General features: G+C 52.1%; 1 protein-coding gene across 1 annotated transcript in view; it reads right to left on the minus strand.

Moving 5' to 3' along the window:
* wnk1b (WNK lysine deficient protein kinase 1b) overlaps window positions 1–18,161 on the minus strand; it is a 92,785-nt gene that overhangs the window by 26,412 nt on the left and 48,212 nt on the right. Inside the window, exons 9-15 of the mRNA XM_079735606.1 lie at window positions 17,159–17,347; window positions 15,651–15,723; window positions 12,889–13,058; window positions 6,325–7,713; window positions 3,838–3,927; window positions 3,318–3,353; window positions 927–992 (exon numbers count right to left, since the gene is read on the minus strand). Of these exons, the coding sequence (XP_079591732.1) occupies window positions 927–992; window positions 3,318–3,353; window positions 3,838–3,927; window positions 6,325–7,713; window positions 12,889–13,058; window positions 15,651–15,723; window positions 17,159–17,347 (2,013 nt within the window). The remainder of the gene's footprint in view (window positions 1–926; window positions 993–3,317; window positions 3,354–3,837; window positions 3,928–6,324; window positions 7,714–12,888; window positions 13,059–15,650; window positions 15,724–17,158; window positions 17,348–18,161) is intronic.

The following is an 18,161-nucleotide window of genomic DNA, read 5'->3' on the forward strand; positions in this document are numbered from 1 at the left end:
CGTTCTGTAATTAGTATCTATGGGCCTTTATGGATTATTAATATTATGAGACCTTCTTGTTTTACATTTAACGCAAGCTATATCATCAATCCTGTTTTCCTTTAGAGGCTATTGCAAGGTCTTTAACATGTAGGAGACACCTAATCGATTTGGGACTTTGTACGTCATGCACACCCATACGTGTGCAAACAAACACACACACACACACACACACACACACACACACACACACACACACACACACACCTTGCACAGAGCTAGCTGGTAGAGAATATAGAGGTGTTCAATGCTAGGAGATGGGCTGAGCTCACAGAACTACACACAAAACCACCAGGATTTAACACACCACAAAACACAGTCACCACATACGTATCGCATGAATTCAGACACAAATGATAAGAACCACACATACAAATACACACAAACACACGCACGCACACACAAACACAACCAACATATGTTCACATCACATTACAGAATACATTCACCACATAGGCACAATATGAATACACACACGTATGATAATGAAAACACACACACACAAAACAAGACCTCATAATAAATGTAGACAGAATGCCGACAGGAATGCCAGCAAAGGACGAAAAGAACAAAGAGACTCAAATGAGGTAGAATTGGTTAAAGGATACGGCATGCAGAGCCAAACTAACAGATACTGAAAATAACACACATGGGATTTCTTTATTTTCCCGTTCTCTTCAAGCAAATTAGAGTGCATTTACAATTGTGGATGTCTGTAGCCAATAGGGGTTAGTGGTTTATATCTAGTTTGTCCCGTAATTGAATCAGCCTTGTAAAGCGAGATGAGGACAGACTGCCTTCAGATGCTGTGTGTACACCTGTGTGTACAGATTATATCTATATATATATTATACGCCTGATGTTGTGTTGATCAGTGTGTCTGTTACCTGTGCAGGAGAGTGGGAGGGGCTCTGCATTGATGCACTGCTGCTGGGCTGACTTGGTGGAGCAGCCTTAGAGAAGAAGGGGAGGACAGGAGGGAGTTACAAAGGACCCCGAGATGAACAGAGAGGAGGAGAGAGGAGAGGGAGGAGGAGAGAGGGGGAGAGAGGAGGAGAGGAGGAGAGAGGAGAGGGAGGAGGAGGAGAGGGAGGAGGAGAGGGAGGAGGAGAGAGGAGAGGGAGGAGGAGAGAGGAGGAGAGGAGAGGGAGGAGGAGAGAGGAGGAGAGAGGAGAGGGAGGAGGAGAGAGGGGGAGAGAGGAGGAGAGGAAGAGAGAGGAGAGGGAGGAGAAGAGAGGAGAGGGAGGAGAGGGAGGAGGAGAGAGGAGGAGAGGAGAGGGAGGAGGAGAGAGGGGGAGAGAGGAGGAGAGGGAGGAGAGGGAGGAGGAGAGAGGGGGAGAGAGGAGGAGAGGAGGAGAGAGGAGAGGGAGGAGGAGAGAGGAGAGGAGAAGGAGGAGAGAGGAGGAGAGAGGAGAGGGAGGAGGAGAGAGGGGGAGAGAGGAGGAGAGGAGGAGAGAGGAGAGGGAGGAGAAGAGAGGAGAGGGAGGAGAGGGAGGAGGAGAGAGGAGGAGAGGAGAGGGAGGAGGAGAGAGGGGGAGAGAGGAGGAGAGGGAGGAGGAGAGAGGGGGAGAGAGGAGGAGAGGAGGAGAGAGGAGAGGGAGGAGGAGAGAGGAGGAGAGAGGAGAGGGAGGAGGAGAGAGGAGGAGAGGAGAGGGAGGAGGAGAGAGGGGAGAGAGGAGGAGAGGGAGGAGAGGGAGGAGGAGAGAGGAGAGGGAGGAGGAGAGAGGGGGAGAGAGGAGGAGAGGAGGAGAGAGGAGAGGGAGGAGAGGGAGGAGGAGAGAGGAGGAGAGGAGAGGGAGGAGGAGAGAGGGGGAGAGGAGGAGAGGGAGGAGGAGAGAGGAGAGGGAGGAGGAGAGGAGAGGGAGGAGAAGAGAGGGGGAGAGAGGAGAAGAGGAGAGGGAGGAGAGGGAGGAGGAGAGAGGAGAGGGAGGAGGAGAGAGGGGGAGAGAGGAGGAAAGGAGGAGAGAGGAGAGGGAGGAGGAGAGAGGAGGAGAGAGGAGAGGGAGGAGGAGAGAGGAGGAGAGGAGAGGGAGGAGGAGAGAGGGGGGGAGAGGAGGAGAGGAGAGGGAGGAGAGGGAGGAGAGAGGGGGAGAGAGGAGAGGGAGGAGGAGAGAGGGGGAGAGAGGAGGAAAGGAGAGGGAGGAGGAGAGAGGGGGAGAGAGGAGGAGAGAGGAGAGGGAGGAGGAGAGGAGAGGGAGGAGAGAGGAGAGGGAGGAGGAGAGAGGGGGAGAGAGGAGGAGAGGGAGGAGAGGGAGGAAGAGAGAGGGGGAGAGAGGAGAGGGAGGAGGAGAGGGAGGAGGAGAGAGGGGGATAGAGGAGAGGGAGGAGGAGGGAGGAGGAGAGAGGGGGAGAGAGGAGGAGAGAGGAGAGGGAGGAGAGAGGAGAGGGAGGAGGAGAGAGGAGAGGGAGGAGGAGAGAGGGGGAGAGAGGAGAGGGAGGCGGAGAGAGGGAGAGAGAGGAGGAGAGAGGAGGAGAGAGGAGAGGGCGGAGGAGGGAGGAGGAGATAGGGGGAGAGAGGAGGAGAGGAGGGAGTTACAAACAACCCCGAGAGGAGAGGGAGGAGGAGAGAGGGGGAGAGAGGAGAGGGAGGAGGAGAGAGAGGGAGAAGGAGAGGAGGGCGTTACTTAACCCCTATATCTACGAAGAGGGGAGGAGAGAGAGAGTTGGAACAGAGGGGAGCAGAGCTTGGGGTAAGGGGGGAGCTGCAGGAAGGAATGAACTAACTTTGTGCAGTTAAAGTTTGAATTAAATACAAACAATCGTCACCTGTAAATAACATGTTATATATTACATATAAATATAAAATGAATGTATAATATAATCAATTTCAATTGTTTTGATGACCAGATAGCGTGACAAAGTCAGATTCACCTGATTTTACTTATTGACACGTTAATAAACATTCCATTGAGTCATGACCTGCAATGCTTGATCTGCCATTAACGGTGCATTTCACATTCTATCAAATCAGCTTAGCGATGCAATTGCTTCATAACAAGAGCCGGGGGCCCTGGTGTGGGCCCCTGGGCGGAGGGCCACAGCACAACGACTGACTCCCCTCAGCAACGGGTGCCCCTCCAAAGACGACCCATTTCTTATCGTAGCAGTAAAAGATAATGGTGCCAATGGAAAGCAGGGTTAAAGGCAGTTCGGGAAAATCAAGATAGATAAGAGAAAGGAGTACAGGAAATGTTTTTCAACATTCAGAAAAAAAAGAAAAATCAAGGTCAAGAAAAAATGTGTCAAATCAAGAAAAACGATAGGTAGAGCGTTTCTACCTGAGTTGGAGGCATTGTGATGTAGAAACCTCCATGCTATAAAGTAAAAAATAGTTCAGCGTTTGGGATTCGGAGATTCAGATTCCTACCGGTGTGTGCGGGGAGTGAATTAGTGTGAGCATGTTGTAAAGACGGCTAACAGAGGACGACAGAGATGTCGTCAGAGAGTTAGAGATGATTAGACTGAACAAGACAACCCACTTTAGCTAGCTAGAGTGTGCATTTAATGAGTTTCCATGGGAAAAGCCATAATCGCTTAACTTCTTTGTGAAATACCGGGCGAATTACTGAACAATCTTCTTATAACAGAAGAATCTCTCAAAAGATGTCAACATTTTAGTATCCATGGTGAAAGTCTTGCCAGACATGACATGGTTGCCTGCTGATATGATTCTGTTTGTCATGAGACGGCAACAGGGTAGGCTATGACAAACACAACAGTGGAGTTTAAGGTGAGACTGATTGACCTCCTCCACCGTTATCGGGCTTTATTAATACATCGATACAAGGCAGCGCTCACCTGTTGCAGGTTCCCAGGGGCTGCAGGCTGGGGCGGGGCTGTGGCCGGAGGGTGTCCAGGGGAGGGCTGGGGGGCCGGGATTGGTGCCTGCTACAGAGATGTGGGGAAATGTGTGGAGGAAGCCGAGCAAAGAACAACAACCAATCAGAACATATCTGCGGCGTTCAGAAAAGAGACTAGATGAAGATTTGTGCAAAATGAGTGCCGTTTCAGTGTACATTCTTTGCCTCCACTTATTGACAAACACAAACATGGCGATTAGGAACCAGCTGCCGCCGGGACATGCTTGCGTTAATATCAGAACCAGCAGTGCGAGCACAACGAGGTTAGTCCATCTGCGAGGCGCCACGTTTTCATGCAGCTAAGATCCCCACTGGGATCCTCAAAGTGCCGGTTATGATAGAGGGCAAACCAAGCAGGAGCTGCCCGCGGTGTTAAGGGGGGGCGATCAGGACAGAGGAACTACAAATAAACCTTCATTAAGTATTCCTGTTTATTATTCTATGGTCTCTAGCTGTGCCGCGTCACCCTCAACACTTTTACTGTGGGCTAAGAGCAACAAAAACAGTGAAGGTTTGGAACCTCTGCATGTTCTCCAGCATCATGTTCTGCTGTCCATGGGGACACAGGCCAATGATGATTGGCTACCAGAGCTTACAGTGCTAATCAGTGCTAATCCAGTTAAGTAAATGCAACAATGGATGATCCCTTAGAAGGCCATGTGTGAGAATATACTTGGGTTCAAGCTCAGCCTTCTTAAAACACTGCACCAGAATGGCTGAGACCTACCTGCACTACCAACAGAATGAGGGAAAACCGTGTAGAAAAGAAGTAATGAAGGTGAAGTCAAAAATACATTGTAGAAAACAAGGTCTGGCAACTCAATCTAAAGTGATGAACAGAAAGCTTTGGTTAAGAGGAACACAACAGACTGAGTAGCACCACAGGATGACGTTGATCTCAGCTTTCTTAGGGTTTAATAAACGTCCCCTGGGTCCTTTGAACCTTGGGTTCAAAACGCATGATGTCAACGTACATTGGCTGGCATAGAACGGCCATGGTATTAAGCAACAAAATACAAAACAGACATTTTCTGCATTAGGACAATGCTAGTCCAACCCCCTTCGTTTTTGTTGTATGTTTCTGTGCGTTTGTCCGTACAAAATCCACAAAGTCAGTTAACGTTATCATATTCATTATGATTAGCACTCCTGACTAAATGAAACCAATATACCTTACAGGCTAATCTGAATAAGTAGATGATTAGTGTAGATAAAAAACATATATAATAATGTAATACATCGATTTTACCTCCTAGATTGAGAACTGAATGGCTAAATTGACTTTGGATTTGCACTAGCACCAATGCATGTGTATGTGGTACATACCTGCACAAACACACATTTGTCATATACTGTCGTATATGAACATACACACAAAATTCTACTTACTGGTAACGAAAGGTAAACAAAATACAAAAAAAATAAAAAGACAAACTGAAGAGGGTGTAGACCTTTTGCTTCAAAAGCTTTTACACAAGAGTGTGTCACCAAATGGACCGAACAGCGCTTCTCCGATCGCTTGTCTACTGCTCTAGGACGCTGGTCAGAGCATCCATTTTGGTTTAACTTTGAGTTCTTCACTGCTATTGGGTTCAGCTGCCAGACGTTAAAGTAGGTCAGTTATCCCCCAGACAAATAGCGGAAGCAGATGAGACACACGCTCGAGTATAAACATTTTGAAGAAGTTAAAATAAAAATTTAAAACAGAACATTGACTGGATAAAAATAAAGACAAATTAAGAGTAAGGGTAAATAAGAGTACAACAATAGCATGGGGAACCCCCGAGCCAAAGTCTTAAATGCCATTCTCTGTTACTTTCAGAAGATGGAGCTCGTCTACAATTACAATCATTTATAAAGTACTCAGAACATTTAACGTTTTTTCCAAGATTTGGATAAATGTATCAACTCAAAACACGCTCCAGCCTAAACAGTAACTGAATGAATGAGTGTAGCACTTGGCTCGGGTGTATTCTAGGGGTACAGGGCTTAAACCAGAGGGGGGTTATTCTAGGGGTACAGGGTTTATACCAGAGGGGGGTTATTCTAGGGGTACAGGGCTTAAACCAGAGGGGGGTTATTCTAGGGGTACAGGGCTTAAACCAGAGGGGGGTTATTCTAGGGGTACAGGGCTTATACCAGAGGGGGGTTATTCTAGGGGTACAGGGCTTAAACCAGAGGGGGGTTATTCTAGGGGTACAGGGCTTAAACCAGAGGGGGGTTATTCTAGGGGTACAGGGTTTATACCAGAGGGGGGTTATTCTAGGGGTACAGGGCTTAAACCAGAGGGGGGTTATTCTAGGGGTACAGGGCTTAAACCAGAGGGGGGTTATTCTAGGGGTACAGGGCTTAAACCAGAGGGGGGTTATTCTAGGGGTACAGGGCTTAAACCAGGGGGGTTATTCTAGGGGTACAGGGCTTATACCAGAGGGGGGTTAGCCGCCTGCAGAGCCAGCATTGACTCATGGTACGTCATGTCGGGCTGGGCCGGTAGCACGCCCCCGTAGCGGACCCAGGCGCTCTGGATGAGGGACCCCAGCGGCGTGGAGGCTGCCCCCCCCGCAGGGAGCTCGGAGGAGGGCGTGAGGAGGAGGAAGCTCTGCTTGGAGGGCGGGTGGCCCTGGAGCCCGGCCGGCCCCCTGCCCTCAGGCTGCTGGTCGTAGGACGAGGCCGGGTGGGGGATGGACTGGGCAGCGGAGGGGCCGTCGGCCGCAGGGGGCAGAGGAGGGGGCGGGGGCGAATGGTACTCCCCCGCGTCCGAGGAGGCCACCGAGTCACTGGAAGGCTCGGGGCTCTTGTCCCGGGCGGCGCCCCCGTGGTGCAGGAGGAGACTCCCCGGGGGCAGGGGCAGCTCGGGGCTGATGTACGAGTACAGCTCCTCGGTCACGGGCTGCAGCCGGCTGTAGGAGCCTGAGCTTCCCGACCCAGAGCCCGTGCTCTCCTCCAGCTGGAGGTCCATGGAGCTCCGGCGAGCCCGGTAGAGTCTGGAGGCCAGGAGGGTGGGGTCCCCGGCGGCGGCGGCGGCGGCGGCGGCGAGGTGGTACTCAAACACACTCCCAGGGGGGTGCTGGGCCTCGCTCATGACCGGTGGAGCGGACAGGGGGAAGGAGGAAGAGGAGGGGTGCGGGGGCTGATAGCAGCCCTCTGACGAGGGAGGACCAAAGGCAGCGGGGGGGGCGTTGCCGGGGGGCTGAGGAAGGGGGCTGTGGGCGCCCATTCTCTGCATCATGTGGGGGTGCAGGAAGGCTGCGGGGGAAGGGGGTACGGGGTCGTAGCCCATACTAGCCGCCGCCGCCGCCGCTTGCATCTGCTGGTGGAAGTTCAAGTGGCTGAGCTGGCTGGCAGCCATCTGGTAGCCGCCGTACGCCATGGCCTCGTACTGGTCCAGGAGGGCGGCCTGGTTCAGGCTGAGCCTCCTCACCACCTCCTCCTGCTCCGCCCGGATGTCCTTGTAGCCCAACATGCTGGGTTCAGAGTGCCCCGGGTGGTGCTCCCCCACCCCCAGCCGCTGGGCTGTGGCCGCCAACCCAGGATTCACCATGTAGAGCGGGGGGGGCTCGGCGGCCTCCAGCCCGCAGTAGGGGTGCAGCCCGCCGCCGTAGCGGGGGTAGGCGGGCTGGAAGTGCCGGGTGTGGGCCTCAAGGATGGACGTGCTTTTGCGTCGCTGGGTGTTGTAGGCCTTCGGGGGAGCGGAGGGGGGAGGGGAGAAGGAGATGGGGCGCTCAGGGATGGAGGGGAAGAAATAAGTGGGGGGGTCAGGGCCTCCTCCTCCTCCTCCTCCTCCTGCACTTGCTCCTCCGCTGCAGTAGTGGTGCTGCTGTGACGAGATAGGGTTAGGGTTTAAAGCAGAGTGAAGGAGATCGAGCCACAGATGTCGGCCATTTAATGGAGAAAACGGCGAGAGAACAAGAGATAGATCAGCCAAAAAGAAGAAAAATGCATGTTTCCTCTACAAATAGAGGTATTGATAAGATCAGAGCTGTAGAAAGAAGTCCAATCTTGGAGAGGATGGAAAGACAAACATACATTCAGTACAGTAAAACAAACAGACAAACCAAAGCATATACTGACAGAACAGAGAGACAGACACACAGAGACAGGAAGTCATTGGGTAAGACAACGACAGCTTGCAGGGAGACAAGGATATTAAATACAGAGATGCCCACGACCCAATACCTGGCTTATGAGAACAACAAAAACTGCACGCATCTACACTCTGAAAACGGTGATATTTCTTTGGCAAATTGTTTAAGTATGCATATTACAGTTATGCAAGCCCTGGGATATAATTAAAATATGGGGAATAATGCACACAGAAGACTCCAGAATGCAGGGCAGCATACACTGATGTAATCAAAGAACATCAGATAGGGTTTCTACTTGTGATGTGAGTTGGGAGTATATTAGGACACAATAGGTACAGGGTCCAAACTCAACCCCCATTTAGGGTCAGAATGGGACGAAATTGACTCTGAGAATGTATTTGGTAGATTTGTGCACATGTATAATGTACATGAAGTGAATTTAATTCATTAGATTTAATAAAACATAAAATATAGGATAAGACTACTAGAACAGGTTTTTGTTGTCCTCATAAGAAGGAGAAGCCACGCCCAAAGAGCCAGACTGAGGATCATGAGTGTGTATTTAATGAGAAGCAGGGATGGTGAAGGTTCAGATCCTCACAGGAGATCAAAGGGAAAGAAAACGGTGTGTCTAAACTTTAGCCAATAGAAAGCCATAGGACGTAGGGGTGAATCAAGTTCCTACCCTCCGAGTGGACAATATTACTGCGCTGAATATAAACACAGAAAAGGAATAGGCCTCAATCAGAAATGATCATCTACCCAATACCATGAATATTTTATGGGGATGTTTATGGGGTTCAATTAAATCACAATGAAACTCTTTGTAGACACACAAGAGTGGTGATCTTTTATTAAAATCTAGCTAGCTATTCATTTAATTTGTTAGCATTTAATAACTACCCTGACAAACCAGAGCCAAATAAAGCAGGAGTGAGGCAGAGCCTGTGCTCAATGGTTTACCGCCATAAAGAATTATGAAACCAATCACATTAAACTTAAATGCTTTTCCAGCGTTGCATCTCTCTGTAGGAATGATCCTTTAATTATTATTTTATTGCTATGATTCATTTAGATAATTTATTAACTACCGTATGTTGCCAGTTAGCTGGCATCACTAGCTGACATTAAACCCGTCATTGGAATTTAGGCAGAAGCCAACTGGCCTCAGATCAGACGCTGTAAGGCAGAACATATCAGCCAACTCAAATTGAGCGCAAAATAAATAGAGTGAGAGTCAGCCGCTCAGAAGTAGAGCGACCGGAGGTTTGCTAGTTCGATCCCCAGGTCCTTCTAGCTGAATATCAGGGTGTTCCTGTGCAAGACCACTAAAGTTCTTTGAGTGACCACTGGTTAGAAAGGCGCTTCATAAACGCAGTCCATGAACCATTGAACCATAACGCAACACTAAAACCTCCGATCACATCCCTGGCACACCTAGCTCTGCAGACACACGTGTTCCACTAGAACCTCAGATCACATCCCTGGCAGACCTAGCTCTGCAGACACACGCGTTCCACTAGAACCTCAGATCACATCCCTGGCAGACCTAGCTCTGCAGACACACGCGTTAGAGTAGAACCTCAGATCACATCCCTGGCAGACCTAGCTCTGCAGACACACGCGTTACAGTAGAACCTCAGATCACATCCCTGGCAGACCTAGCTCTGCAGACACACGCGTTCCACTAGAACCTCCGATCACATCCCTGGCAGTCCTAGCTCTGGAGACACACGCGTTCCACTAGAACCTCCGATCACATCCCTGGCAGACCTAGCTCTGCAGACACACGCGTTCCACTAGAACCTCAGATCACATCCCTGGCAGTCCTAGCTCTGGAGACACACGCGTTCCACTAGAACCTCAGATCACATCCCTGGCAGACCTAGCTCTGCAGACACACGCGTTCCACTAGAACCTCAGATCACATCCCTGGCAGACCTAGCTCTGCAGACACACACGTTCCACTAGAACCTCAGATCACATCCCTGGCAGACCTAGCTCTGCAGACTCACACGTTCCACTAGAACCTCCGATCACACATCCCTGGCAGACCTAGCTCTGCAGACACACGCGTTCCACTAGAACCTCCGATCACACATCCCTGGCAGACCTAGCTCTGCAGACACACGCGTTCCACTAGAACCTCAGATCACATCCCTGGCAGACCTAGCTCTGCAGACACACGCGTTACAGTAGAACCTCAGATCACATCCCTGGCAGACCTAGCTCTGCAGACACACGCGTTACAGTAGAACCTCAGATCACATCCCTGGCAGTCCTAGCTCTGGAGACACACGCGTTACGTTTTCTCCCTCCCCTCTCTCTCTTTGCTGAACTCGACCCATCCCTGGTTCCCGCCACTACCGGGCCCCCCGGGGGTGGGACCGGGACCTACGGGGATGCAGCAGAGGGCGGGGAGACTGGCCCTCCTCTGCCGGGGCCGGGGCACGGCAGGGGGGGAGTGGAGGGGCAGCACGGTCTCCAGAGCCGTGGAGAGGCGGCCCGCGAACGAGTCCCTCTCGCTGGGGAGGGAGCCGCGGGAGGGGGGCGCGTAGGAGGGGTCTGTAGGAGGAGTGGACGCTGGCTTTGGGGGAGCGGCCGGGTGCAGAGGAACATGGGGGAAGGAGGAGCAGGAGGAGGAGTAGGAGGAGGAGGGGACGCACACCGACATGCTACGGCCTCGGCGGCAGTGGGAGGAGGGCTACAGACGGTGGGAACAGGTGAGAAAACAAACAGGTAGGAAATACAAATACAATGACAGCCATCAGGAAAACTGAAGTACCAAACTAATTACCATCAACACAGGGACAGAAAACAACTGTAGGATGGGAAAACAGAAGTACCAAACTAGTTACCATCAACACAGGGACAGAAAACAACACAGGGACAGAAAACAACTGTAGGATGGGAAAACAGAAGCACCAAACTAGTTACCATCAACACAGGGACAGAAAACAACACAGGGACAGAAAACAACTGTAGGATGGGAAAACAGAAGCACCAAACTAGTTACCATCAACACAGGGACAGAAAACAACTGTAGGATGGGAAAACAGAAGTACCAAACTAGTTACCATCAACACAGGGACAGAAAACAACACAGGGACAGAAAACAACTGTAGGATGGGAAAACAGAAGTACCAAAATAATTACCATCAACACAGGGACAGAAAACAACACAGGGACAGAAAACAACTGTAGGATGGGACAAAGAAAAAAGTCTAACAAAAAACTTACATCTATCAACTAACCATATATAATATATAATGCTGAATGTTTAATATCAACTTGTGAGCTGATCGTAATTACATAGGAATGAAAGAAAGCATATCATGAACTGAAGATATAACAAGTTAAATCAAAAGGAAATATTTAAACTGATGCCGTTATGCTAGAGCAGCATTAAGGTCATATATTAATTAAAATAGTACTATGGAGTATTGATCATTCAGTAGGATTATTGGGTACTTTAAGTTTCAATGAAGCCAATCAACATTGTGAGGACATTGGGTTGACAACATTGAGAAAAAAAAACAAGAAATAAACAAAAGGAACATAACAGACTACTTCACTGTCAAAATTATCCCCCAGACATTTTATCGTATTAACTTAAATCAAATTAAAACATGATATTAGGAATCTTTGCACTTAATATTTAATACATTTAATTCATGGTCAGGCTAACTGTGCACATTATTGAATGAATTAGGTGAGCAGTCATCTGACCCTTTTAAAGCGCTTTTCAATGAGTGAGATAAAATGAATGGAGATAATTGTTGAAAAACATCCTGTTTTCAATGCAACAAAAATAACAAAGACACGATATAAAAATAATGAAACATACAAAACAGCACAATTTTACAAATGATGATAGAAATGACTTAATATGGAGTCAACCAATGTGTGTGGAAAAAGTACACATTAGAACCAATAAATAAAATAAAACTGAAATAGAGGAGGGGGAGAGGTCAAAGATGGTCATTTGAAATAAAAACAAGATGTAGGGAACAGGACAATATGGAGAGATGGAAGAAAGGTTAGGAGCACGACATCTGGGATACTGAAGAGAGAGGGACTGACAGACCCATGGAGTGAAACAGGACAGAAGCAGCCACTGACTGGCTGGTCTGTGTTGTAAACAGACCCATGGAGTGAAACAGGACAGAAGCAGCCACTGACTAGCTGGTCTGTGTTGTAAACAGACCCATGGAGTGAAACAGGACAGAAGCAGCCACTGACTAGCTGGTCTGTGTTGTAAACAGACCCATGGAGTGAAACAGGACAAAAGCAGCCACTGACTAGCTGGTCTGTGTTGTAAACAGACCCATGGAGTGAAACAGGACAGAAGCAGCCACTGACTAGCTGGTCTGTGTTGTAAGGACAGTGCATGGATGACTGAAAGGATAGTTATCCACTTCAAACACGGGGCTGGCTAGGAAGCTATCTAACTGTAAATGATCAAACTGCCCAAAAGACTTACATAGTGACTGGTTGAGTGCAAGCACTGTGGATAAATAAATGGCCTATCAGCAGATCATTGAGGGTGCTTGATTAAACCTGTATGATAAGTGGCCTCCTAACAACCGGATTGCTGATGAGAACAGGAGAAGGATTTGGCGATAGTTAACATGTCTGGTTGGAGAAATCAAAATACCTTCAGGTATCCCTCTTCTTCCAGCCTTCAACACGCAATCAATGGCAATGGCATGCAGCAAATACAAAAACTACACCACTGCAGCCCACTGGCAGTGCTTCAGTCAGAAACCCTCATGCAACATGCGTCAACAGGGCGGTCTTCATCAGACCATGGAGTGGGACGTATCAAAAACATCAAACCATTTCAGTCACCATTAAAGGACATCGCGGAAACTCAGCCTCGCTCTGATGACATCATCACTCACCATCTGCTGGGGGGGCTGGTGGTAGCCTGGGTGCTGCTGCTGGGCAGTGGAGGGGTTGGGGGGATAAGGGGTTGAGGGGGGGCTGCTGTAGGACATGTCCTGCTGAGCTGGGTGGGGGCTCTCGGAGGAGAACACGGTGGAACCCTGGCCGCTGTCCAACACCCCCTCCGCTGAGGAGAGGAGAGGAGAGGAGGGGGAGGAGGAGGAGGAGGGGGAGGAACAGGAGGAGGAGGAGGAGAGGAGCAGAGGAGGGGGAGGAGGAGGAAGAGGAGGAAGAGGAGGAGGAGGAGGAGAAGAGGAGAGGAGGGGGAGGAGGAGGAGGGGGAGGAGAGGGGGGAGGAGGAGAGGAGGAGAAGGAGAGGAGAGGAGAGGAGGAAGAGGAAGAGGAGGAGGAAGAGGAGGGGAGGAGGAGAGGAGGGGGAGGAGGAGAGGAGGGGAGGAGGAGAGGAGGGGGAGGAGGAGAGGAGGAGAGGAGGAGGAGGGCAGGAGGAGGAGGAAGAGGAGGAGGAGGAGGAGGAGAGGAGGGGAGGAGGAGAGGAGGAGAGGAGGAGAGGAGGAGGAGAGGAGGAGGAGGAGAGGAGGGGGAGGAGGAGGAGGGGGAGAGGAGAGGAGGGGGAGGAGGAGGAAGAAGAGGAGGAGGGGGAGGAGAGGAGGGGAGGACGAGAGGAGGGGGAGGAGGAGAGGAGAGGAGAGGAGGGGGAGGAGGAGGAGGAGGGGTAGGAGGAAGAGGAGAGGAGGGGGAGTAGGAGAGGAGAGGAGGGGGAGGAGGAGGAGGAGGGGGAGGAGGAAGAGGAGGAGGGGGAGGAGGAGGAAGAGGAGGAAGAGGAGGAGGAGGAGGAGAGGAGGAGAGGAGAGGGAGGAGGAGAGGAGGAGGAGGAGAGGAGAGGAGAGGAGGAAGAGGAAGAGGAGGAGGAAGAGGAGGTGGAGGGGAGGAGGAGAGGAGGGGGAGGAGGAGAGGAGGGGGAGGAGGAGAGGAGGAGAGGAGGAGGAGGGCAGGAGGAGGAGGAAGAGGAGGAGGAGGATGAGAGGAGGGGAGGAGGAGGAGGGGGAGGAGGAGGAGGGGGAGGAGAGGGGGGAGGAGGAGAGGAGGAGGAGGAGAGGAGAGGAGGAAGAGGAAGAGGAGGAGGAAGAGGAGGAGGAGGGGAGGAGGAGAGGAGGGGGAGGAGGAGAGGAGGGGAGGAGGAGAGGAGGGGGAGGAGGAGAGGAGGAGAGGAGGAGGAGGGCAGGAGGAGGAGGAAGAGGAGGAGGAGGAGAGGAGGGGAGGAGGAGAGGAGGAGAGGAGGAGGAGGAGAGGAGGGGGAGGAGGAGGAGGGGGAGAGGAGAGGAGGGGGAGGAGGAGGAAGAAGAGGAGGAGGGGGAGGAGAGGAGGGGAGGAGGAGAGGAGGGGGAGGAGGAGAGGAGAGGAGAGGAGGGGAGGAGGAGGAGGAGGAAGAGGAGGAAGAGGAGGAGGAGAGGAGGGGAGGAGGAGAGGAGGGGGAGGAGTAGGAGGAGGAAGAGGAGGAGGAGGAGGAGAGGAGAGGAGGGGGAGGAGGGGGAGGAGGAGAGGAGGAGAGGAGGAGGAGGAGAGGAGAGGAGAGGAGGGGGAGGAGGAGAGGAGTAGAGGAGAGGAGGGGGAGGAGGGGGAGGAGGAGGAGGAGAGGAGAGGAGGGGGAGGAGGAGAGGAGGAGGAGGAGGAGGAGGAGAGGAGAGGAGAGGAGGGGGAGGAGGAGGAGGAAGAGGAGGAGGGGGAGGAGAGGAGGGGAGGAGGAGAGGAGGGGGAGGAGGAGGAAGAGGAGGAAGAGGAGGAGGAGGAGGAGAGGAGGAGACGAGGGGGAGGAGGAGGAGGAGGAGGGGGAGGAGGAGAGGAGGAGGAGGAGGAAGAGGAGGAGAGGAGGAGAGGAGGAGGAGGAGTAGAGGAGAGGAGGAGAGGAGGGGAGGAGGAGGAGGGGAAGAGGAGCAGAGGAGGAGAGGAGGGGAGGAGGAGGAGGAGGAGAGGAGGGGAGGAGGAGAGGAGGGAAGGAGGAGCAGAGGAGGAGGAGGAGAGGAGGGGGGAGGAGGAGAGGAGGGAAGGAGGAGCAGAGGAGGAGGAAGAGGAGGAGGAGGAGGAGGAGAGGAGGAGGAGGGGGAGGAGGAAGAGGAGGAGGAGGAGAGGAGGGGGAGGAGGAGGAGAGGAGGGGGAGGAGGAGGAAGAGGAGGAGAGGAGGAGAGGAGGGGGAGGAGGAGAGGAGGGGGAGGAGGAGGAGGAGGAGAGGAGGGGGAGGAGGAGAGGAGGGGGAGGAGGAGCAGAGGAGCAGAGGAAGAGGAGGAGGAGAGGAGGGGAGGAGGAGGAGAGGAGGAGGAGGAGCGGAGGAGGAGGAGAGGAGGAGCAGGAGAGGGGGAGAGGAGGAGGAGAGGAGGAAGAGGAGGGGGAGGAGGAGGAGTAGAGGAGGAGGAGGAGAGGAGAGGAGGGGGAGGAAGAGGAGGTGGAAGAGGAGGAGGAGAAGGAGGAGGAGGAGAGGAGGGGGAGGAGGAGAGGAGGAAGAGGAGGAGAGGAGGGAGAGGAGGAGGAGAGGAGGAGGAGGGGGAGGGAGAGGAGGAGGAGAGGAGGAGGAGGGGGAGAGGTGGAGGGGGAGGGAGAGGAGGAGGAGGAGGAAGGGAGAGGAGGAGGAAGGGAGAGGTGGAAGGAGGAGGAGGATGTTTGTTATGGTATGAACAGAAAGCAGGAGTAAAGGTTCTCCCAACGGAGCAGTATGCAGAACATCACGTGGTGTAAACATGTGGAGGAGGAGCGTTGGGCTGCTTACATATGAGTGAGAGGCTGCTCTGTTGGTAGAGGAGGCGTTGATGTAGGTCAGCCTCACTCTCCTCCGTCTCCAACTGAAGGTAGACAACACAGTCAGTCTCACCACAGTCCAGAGACCAGTCCTCCCACCACTGGTACCAGTCAGTCTCACCACAGTCCAGAGACCAGTCCTCCCACCACTGGTAACACAGTCCAGAGACCAGTCCTCCCACCACTGGTAACACAGTCCAGAGACCAGTCCTCCCACCACTGGTAACACAGTCCAGAGACCAGTCCTCCCACCACTGGTACCAGTCAGTCTCACCACAGTCCAGAGACCAGTCCTCCCACCACTGGTACCAGTCAGTCTCACCACAGTCCAGAGACCAGTCCTCCCACCACTGGTAACACAGTCCAGAGACCAGTCCTCCCACCACTGGTACCAGTCAGTCTCACCACAGTCCAGAGACCAGTCCTCCCACCACTGGTACCAGTCAGTCTCACCACAGTCCAGAGACCAGTCCTCCCACCACTGGTACCAGTCAGTCTCACCACAGTCCAGAGACCAGTCCTCCCACCACTGGTACCAGTCAGTCTCACCACAGTCCAGAGACCAGTCCTCCCACCACTGGTAACACAGTCCAGAGACCAGTCCTCCCACCACTGGTAACACAGTCCAGAGACCAGTCCTCCCACCACTGGTAACACAGTCCAGAGACCAGTCCTCCCACCACTGGTAACACAGTCCAGAGACCAGTCCTCCCACCACTGGTAACACAGTCCAGAGACCAGTCCTCCCACCACTGGTAACACAGTCCAGAGACCAGTCCTCCCACCACTGGTAACACAGTCCAGAGACCAGTCCTCCCACCACTGGTAACACAGTCCAGAGACCAGTCCTCCCACCACTGGTAACACAGTCCAGAGACCAGTCCTCCCACCACTGGTAACACAGTCTCACCACACTCACACACATAAAAGATAATGACAGTCTACTAAAAATACTCTTCCATTTAGGAAACGTTGACCTCCACCCAAACCATGTTTCATTTAGTCAACCGTAGATCTACCCCTTTAATGAGAATGTGACCAAACACTAATTGTTCTCATTCACACCTAGCTACCCCCCCCCCCCCCCCCCCCCCCCGCCTGGGGTTCGTCTGTGACGACTGATACGGTAAAGGCTGTAAATGGACGCCGTGACATTTTCGGAGATTCACAGGGTCAAAAAACAGGTATTTTGTGCGGTGTAGGATCAGTGTAAATCAGAAAAGATAAATAGGAAATATCTCCCAATAGAAAGTAGAAGTAATTTTTTCTTGTATTTTCTTACTTTTCATTTAATTCCTCTTTCCCCCCTCTGTAAGTAAGCACTAAATACAGTATAGACAAAAAAATTGTCAATAAAAAAACTCAACCATCCTTTGTAGTGTATAAAAGCAGCAGACTGCCCCAGGTACTCCCACTGACCTGTGTCTGCGTGTTGGGGATCTGTTGAAGCAGCAGACTGCCCCAGGTACTCCCACTGACCTGTGTCTGCGTGTTGGGGTTAGGATTCTTCGGTGCTTCCTGCTGTGGCTGGAGCTCCTGCCGTCTCTTCTCCTGCTCCTCTCGGACCAGCTGCCTCTGCTCTCTCTTCCTCCGGATCAGAGACACGCGGTCCTTAATGGCCTTGGCCATGGTCTTGTGATCCCCTTCGGCAACATAGCCAGACTCAACCTGGTGCAGGAGACACGTACACATACACACGCACACGCACACGCACACGCACACACACACACACACACACACACACAAACAGTCTAGTAAATATACCCGATGTAACCTTGACATTTTCCTGCCCATCCTTCATCCAGTGTATTCTGGCCTCGCCCCCCAGCCCGTACCTGCAGCCCCAACCCTTCAAGGCCCTCCAGGCTCCCATGTGACCTCCATCACTGTCACTAATGCATCTGGCCTCAGCCTGCTCTGGGTACCTCCTTCACTGTCACTAATGCATCTGGCCTCAGCCTGCTCTGGGTACCTCCTTCACTGTCACTAATGCATCTGGCCTCAGCCTGCTCTGGGTACCTCCATCACTGTCACTAATGCATCTGGCCTCAGCCTGCTCTGGGTACCTCCATCACTGTCACTAATGCATCTGGCCTCAGCCTGCTCTGGGTACCTCCATCACTGTCACTAATACACCAAGCCACAGCATACTCTGGGTACCTCCTTCATACTCTGGTTGCTGTGGCTTGGTGCTGAGACAGAGGGTGAGGTAATGCTCCATCGAATGAATCAATGGCGCATCAATTGCTTTCAAATGTGAAACTTGATTGGTGGTGATAGTGTCAGAAATCGTTGTTGTTGTTTTGAGGGCTTGTTAGATACAGCATGCACATGGTAGCTTGTTCTGTATGTTTGCCACTGTTCAATGGCGACCAGTCTGCTTCCCACTGGGAATTATCCCTTTAAGCCAATTGATCCCTTGACGTGTTTCCAGGCGTCCTCATAATGCAATAACAGCAGTGGCGACGTCTGCGCAGACGAC

This window comes from Pollachius pollachius, assembly GCF_949987615.1.
Source record: "Pollachius pollachius genome assembly, chromosome: 4".
NCBI classification, from domain to species: domain Eukaryota; kingdom Metazoa; phylum Chordata; class Actinopteri; order Gadiformes; family Gadidae; genus Pollachius; species Pollachius pollachius.